The sequence below is a fragment of the Hakea prostrata genome, chromosome 1 (assembly GCF_041222555.1).
Source record: "Hakea prostrata isolate BN-2017 chromosome 1, UWA_Hpros_2, whole genome shotgun sequence".
NCBI classification, from domain to species: domain Eukaryota; kingdom Viridiplantae; phylum Streptophyta; class Magnoliopsida; order Proteales; family Proteaceae; genus Hakea; species Hakea prostrata.
Genome location: NC_142600.1, coordinates 4548227 through 4554992, shown reverse-complemented (window position 1 = coordinate 4554992; position 6766 = coordinate 4548227). Strand labels below are relative to the sequence as shown.

The 6766-nt window shown below is 36.8% G+C and overlaps 1 protein-coding gene across 1 annotated transcript; it reads left to right on the top strand.

Annotated features, from left to right (window-relative positions):
* Positions 1 to 1547: 1547 nt before the first annotated feature.
* Positions 1548 to 6295, top strand: LOC149026837 (NAD(P)-binding Rossmann-fold superfamily protein). The gene is made up of 3 exons (XM_089156572.1): positions 1548 to 1978; positions 4836 to 4995; positions 5474 to 6295. The coding sequence occupies exons 1-3, from the start codon at positions 1642 to 1644 to the stop codon at positions 5808 to 5810; spliced, it is 834 nt and encodes a 277-aa protein (XP_089012698.1). The 5' UTR covers positions 1548 to 1641; the 3' UTR covers positions 5811 to 6295.
* Positions 6296 to 6766: the final 471 nt, after the last annotated feature.

Genomic DNA, 6766 nt, shown 5'->3' with positions numbered 1-6766 from the left:
TCCCCCGCTTTGAAAATGGTACCAAAAAAAAAAAAAAAAAACAAACAAAAATGTCCTACAGCTTCACATATGCAAAGGTCGATCACTCCCCTATATAGGCCTTGTGGGCAGGGTACCCACTTCACCCTTGCATGGGTGAGGTTTGAGGGAGATGGAATGGGTAAGGAAGTGAGGATAGTCCATCTAACCACTTGTTCAAGAAAATAAAAAATCTTAGACATGATAATAAGTTGTGTGAGTAACCATTTGTCTTGCATCAGCTATCAAACGTATATTCTATGGCTGATCTAGAGAATTGCTTGTAGAAAAAACCTTTAACAAACCTTGTATAGAAGAACTTTGTGCATTACACCATGCCCTGAATTTTGCCATGGTTCCATTGTTCTCACCTCAATGATTCACAGAATCAAATAGATCAAGAGAACTTTCATATAAAATAATCAGTCTAAAGATCAATCACTATTTTGACTTGTCAAGTTTTCATTCACGAGTTAAGAGTTGTTACGGTATTCTATCCAAAAGGATCGGTTCAATTGATAAAAACCAATGGTTAATAGCACAATTAGCAAGTTCGGGTACAATAATATTTCGAGTATGAATACATACGATAATTAATAAGGTCATACGACAAATGGTATGTTTTGAACAAATCGGTTCAATAAGTTGTGCACGGTAATCATACTTCATGTGTTTTAATATGAGTGATTTCAAAAAGTATGGGAACAAAAACACGGGAGAGGAGGGGGTTTTGTCTCTTTAAAAATCAATAGTGAATTGATTTATTTTGCAATTAATTCAAAATTTGTATGTCAATATACATTTAAAATACAACCTTCAATACAAAAAAACAATAGACAATAATCTAGATAATTTTTCATTCTTTCGGATCTTTATGTCTTAGACAAACAAAGGAAATATATAAAAAATATTTATCACATAACTCATGAAAAATAAAAAAATATTGTTTAATGAAGAAAACAAAACCATTTGTCACACAACAACATAAAAAAAATATATTTGTCCAGATATTGTTTGTGTTTTAGAATTATATATAAAAAAAATATTAATGATAATGGGCAATTGACTCAAAGTACCACTGTAGATTAGGAACGACAAATGTGATATTGATGATAAGGTACATTCTTAGGGGAGACGTCACATTTTTTGTTTTTTTTTTGAACTAAGGTTCATTCGGGCCAGCTTGCACCACGATTTACTTCCTCAGGGGAGAGCTTTATATTAATGCCCCCGAGTGGGTGCGAACCCAAGACCTCTCCTACGGAAGTTGGGTATTTAACCGCTTTAATATACGCGTATTTACTAACTTCTGACAGGGCAAAACCTCATACATAAAATATTATTATAAAAATCATTGTAGTGCTTTATCTGTCATTATCTTTTCCCGTGAGAATGGTGTCATGGGCCACGCCACTATGGGCTGAGGAGAGAGGGCCCATAAAAAAATACAATGGCCCATGCCTTTTACATTTCTTAGCAGTCAAAACTCAAAGAGTTAGTCAAACTTTGATATTACCGAAAAGGAAAATTCAACCTCACACTCACCTCCTGAGCCGCCTGAGGCTTGTATAGTTAGTTATATCTCTCGCTGAATCTGTTCGAACAGAAGCATCAGAGCCAAAAATGGATGTCTCTGAAAAACCAGTAGTTCTGATAACGGGTTGTAGCGAAGGAGGTATTGGTCACGCTTTAGCTCGAGCTTTTGCTTCTCAGAAATGCCAGGTCGTAGCTACCAGTAGGTCTATCAGTACTATGAAAGATCTTCAGAACGATGACCGATTATTTCTGCAAGAACTGGATGTTCAGTCCGATGAAAACGTCCGAGAGGTTTTGACTGGCGTTCTTGATAAGTTTGGTCGGATTGATGTCGTCGTTAATAACGCCGGGATACAGTGCGTTGGCCCTCTTGCTGAGATTCCTTTATCTGCTCTCCAAAATACTTTCGATACCAATGTCTATGGTAATCCTTTCCAGTCTCTTTCGCAATTATTCTTGAATTAGTGTTTTTTTTGTTTTTTGGATTCTTTATTCCGGACTATTGTTAGTTCAAAAGAGCTTTGGAAATATTTCTATGAAATTATTAATGTTCATTTCAATTTCGATATTGATTTAACTCCCACGAGATTCTTGGATGTTGAATTCGATACTCATTTATCCTTCGATGAGATTTGGCTACTGGTTTCTCGTTTTTGGTTATTACGTGGTCAAGAGGATAGTTATTGTTTTCTTTGTACCCTAAAATTTGAGATTGATTTGACGTCATTTGTTTGAGCATTCGGATTTCAGTGGTTTATCGTTGACTGGATGTTTCCTTTCTTAGAATTTGAATTTTTATCTACCGGAAATAATAATTGATGTTAGAGGAGGGCGTGGTTTTGTAAATTTGATTAATACAAGCTAGATTTGTTTTAAGAGAACAAATCTGAACAAACATGTGATTGAAGTGAACTTGAACAAGAGTTTACGGTTGCAAAATTCAGTGATTTCTGGCCTCATAATAACCTGAAACAGTCTGACCCAGACTGCTTGCCTAAACACCCAAAACAAACCCTCCTTTTCCCTCCCCCAAAAAAAGTGTGGCGCCAATGAGGGATGCAACACCCTTTTTGGCTTAAAGAATGTGTTGTGGCACTGAGGTCCGGACATGTGTTAGTTTGGTATTGATGTCCAAGAATTTATGTACATATGACTCTGTATTCCAGAGTGTTTCAGAGATTGGCAGCAGGTGAAATGTACAAATACTTTGTGTGGTGATTCCATAGGTTGACATAAATGCATCAACTATGCAAGCAATTTCGGGTGGCATATTTGCAAATTTTTAAGAACCAATTAGCATGGAAATTGTTGTGTGCTCAACCTTCTTTCTCTCACAACTGAAATGCAGTTGTCTGTACCAGTGTGCAGTAGTGCGAATTGAGGAGGCTCTGATATTTAAATGATGCTCTTGGGCAAAAATCCCCTACAAGATAAACACTCACAATAATCTTTAGGGCAGGCAGCCGGAATCCTGTGAAAGCATTTCATAGAATTTTTTTTTATTTTATTCTTATGAAGCAAATAGCATTTCCTATTGATTTGTCACCCAGACAGGACCTATTCTGAATCAAGATTAAATATACCAGTCACGTGTAGTCAAATAAAAAGTGAAGCCCAGGAAGCAGTTTCCCCCTTTTTCCTTTCCAGGCGAATGATCAGCCAATTTTTTGCTTAAGAAATTCTATGAGAAGAAAATATTCTTCCCTGCATTTGGTTGATCAATTCCAAAAAAGCTTTGTATGTACTTGCAGTCAACAGTATTGTGTTGACTGTACCATAAACAAGGGACTTACTAATTGAGTGCCTTGGCTCATCAACTGAAGCCACAGTATCTCAGGTGTTGACAGTGGTGACAACATACTTTTCTGAAGTCAGAACATATATAAGAGGATGTTCATGTCACTTAAGTCTAAAACTTTTTTGTTTATTGATACTGGCTTTCTTTCTTATCCCCCTTGTGGTCTATCAAGAACCCTTCCATTTGCTGTGAAATTTGTGTTTGTATCATTTGCTGAGCAAGAGATCTCAGAATCTCTTATTAAGATGGGAATCCAGATCCAAGGTACATAGAATTCCTCCACTAGGTAGAGTTGAACAGACTATCTTTAAACTCATGGAGCATGAGACCAGAAAATTGAACCCAACAGTTTGAAAATCTTTGTTGACTTTTCTGTAGAATGGAGTGTCACCCTGGGGTAGCCAACATTACCTAAATTTTACTAGTATTCCACAGTGGATTCATGCTGGACCTGACTTTGTTTGTATGTCCCTTTACCCTCAAATATTTCTTTCAGATGATTACTTGTTGAATACATAACACATGCCTGTTGTTGGTCAACCACTTTGATGCAACCTTCAAAGGTTTAATAGAAGTTCTTTAGATGTAACAATAGATTAGGTAATAATAACTTTACAAAAGCTGCAAGAGCTCTTACTGGAAGCCTACTCATCTGTAACAATGATGTCTTCCTATATGGCTTGGGATGTATATTTATTGCCTTCATCTTTCTAGATTCCTGCACACCTCTTCAATGCCATTTGTCTTTTACTTTTGAATTGTATGAATAGCTATTGAAACTAGCCAGCAAGAGCTACTTTATCCAAAGGCAGCATTTTCTGTTCTCACATAAGCATTTTGAGTAATGAGGAAAACACTCCCCCCCCCCCCCTCTCTTTCTTCTGTACCAAAAAAGGAGGGGGGGGGGGGATGAGAGCACAAATAGATGAAGTGAAGCTGTGAAATTGATGGGTAGGACAGAAAGAAAGAATTTAACATTTCATCTCACCAATTGCTGCCCATTCTTGAAGCCTACCACGTGAGAAGTAAATCGTATTGCTCCATATCAATATCTCCATTTTATTATTGAAGATGTGTTATCCTCATCTGATTATCTGTTTTCTTATTCCAAATTTGACATGCTTCAAATTGATCAAGAGATCTATTTTAGAGATCTATTTTCTGGGACTTAATCTTTCTTCAACCACAAATTTGCCTGTGACGAATTCTACTGCATATGGGCAATGCTTAAAGTGCTTCAGAAGTTGATCTGCATTTTGTATGTCTTTATCATGATCCTTTTTTCCCCCCATTTATTTAGTTTCTTATGGGATTTATTTTCTCTTTTATTGTGCACTTATTTACAACAACTCCTTTTAGAAGGTCCTTATTTACAAATAGAAGCTGTAACCTGATGCTGTTTACTGAAGTGTTTTCTCTACACATTTTTTGATGTCATCATCAAATTGTATATTGTATTTATTGTTTTCTTTATTATTTATAGGACCCATAAGGCTGGTTCAAGCTGTTGTTCCTCACATGGCTGCCAGGAGAAAGGGGAAAATTGTGAATGTTGGAAGTGTTGCTGCCTTGGCCCCTGGACCATGGTCAGGTGTCTACACTGCATCCAAAGCTGCTCTTCATGCCCTAACAGATACTATGAGGTATGTGAAAGTACTTATTTGTCCACCCAGTGGTATGTGGAGAGAGATAAAGGGATGCATAGGTGTTCAATGGTGTAATACTTGTGCAACCTGCGTATTTCAATATGAACCTTCTTAATCATTTATTAAGTATGTCCTTCGCCTGCATCTTTCTCCAGGTATCAAGACCATTTTGATGGTCCTGTCTTGAAAAGATCTTCCATATAAGAAAATCATCCTGTTTAGATGTTTTAAGTGTCCATTTTTGTTGTTTCGTTTATTATTATTATTTTTTAACATTAATTCTGATTTACGAAAGAAAATCTGGTATCCAATGGCTCAATCAATAATAGTTATTAGTTCCCTATATTTGCAGCAGTTGTCCAGAATTGACATTCATTGACTTAGTTATGCTCTATATGAACCCGATTGGTCATCATCAATGTTCTTTTCATGTTGGAATTTTCAGTTCAGGTATTTTCCTGCTTTGTCCATGCAGATTGGAGCTCAAACCTTTTGGCATTGATGTTATAAATGTGCTCCCTGGTGCAATCAAGTCAAACATAGGAAACTCTGCAGTTGCTAGTTACAGCAAGATGCCTGAGTGGAAGCTTTACAAACCATTTAGTAATGTCATCCAAGCCAGAGCCAGTTTTTCACAAGGTCTCAAATCAACCCCTGCAGATGAATTTGCAAACAAGACAGTTTCTGCTATTCTGCAGAATAATCCACCATCATGGTTCTCTTATGGAAAGTTCTCCACCATTATGGCCATCATGTATCATCTCCCACTTTCTGTCAGAGATTTCATACTCAAGAAGACAATGAGAAGTTGAAGCCTTACATCCATCACTAAATTCTTGATTCACATTCATGTGGCCTCTGATCATGTATCTCCTCCTGATTGACCCAGATACTGCCATCCACTAGTTGGAGAAGTCCACTTGTGTAGAATATTTTCCGATGATAGCTGTTGAACATTGAGCTTCTGTGCATTGATAAAATGGTTCTTCTTATTATCAACAAAGTAGTGAACCTCGAACTTGTAGATTGCTTTTAAGTGCCTTGCGTTTTATTTCCAGAAGTTTTTCTGGGGTAACAAGAAACATTAGCATTCTGTAATTGTCCTGCACCGTTTTCCATTTATGTGAAATTATAGGATTTTATCCCCATTTGAAGGGGGAAATGTGTTTTGCAGTTTAGTGATAAATCTTTGTCAATAGAACTTGCATTCTGGTAGCAGAAGGGTCATTACCCATTGCGGGTCTCATATATTTAGAGGGTTGGGAACTTAGGAGGATGATTTCAGAGACAGTGCCAAGGCTAAACTATTTTCCCCCAAGTGGATGTTCTCAGGACTTAAAACATGGTTGCTTTCCCCTGTAGTCTTAACTTTTGACTGAGAGTGTGTATTTTGTTGGCAGCACTTGTGAAATTTGCATCCCCCACCCACAAAAGACTCGGAGGCCTTGAAATAGTAAAATGGAAGAAACTCCTATAAATCAAAGAAATTTCTCTGAGTTGATAATCATCTCTTGTGCTAGGAATGCCATGGAAAGATGGTGAAAAGTTAAATAATTATTTCATTTGTTGGGATGGAGAATAGAGAAAATTCATGTTTTTTTTTTCTGGGTAGCAGAGAAATACATATTAAAGTTGCTTATAATCACTCAAGGTAAACCTTGGGGAGGGCAAGGAATATATATATTTATTTTTTTCTTTTGGTAAAAGGTGAGAAGTATATTTCAATTACTTTATTTTTTCGACCAGAGCTTTCTATATTGGGAGAGGA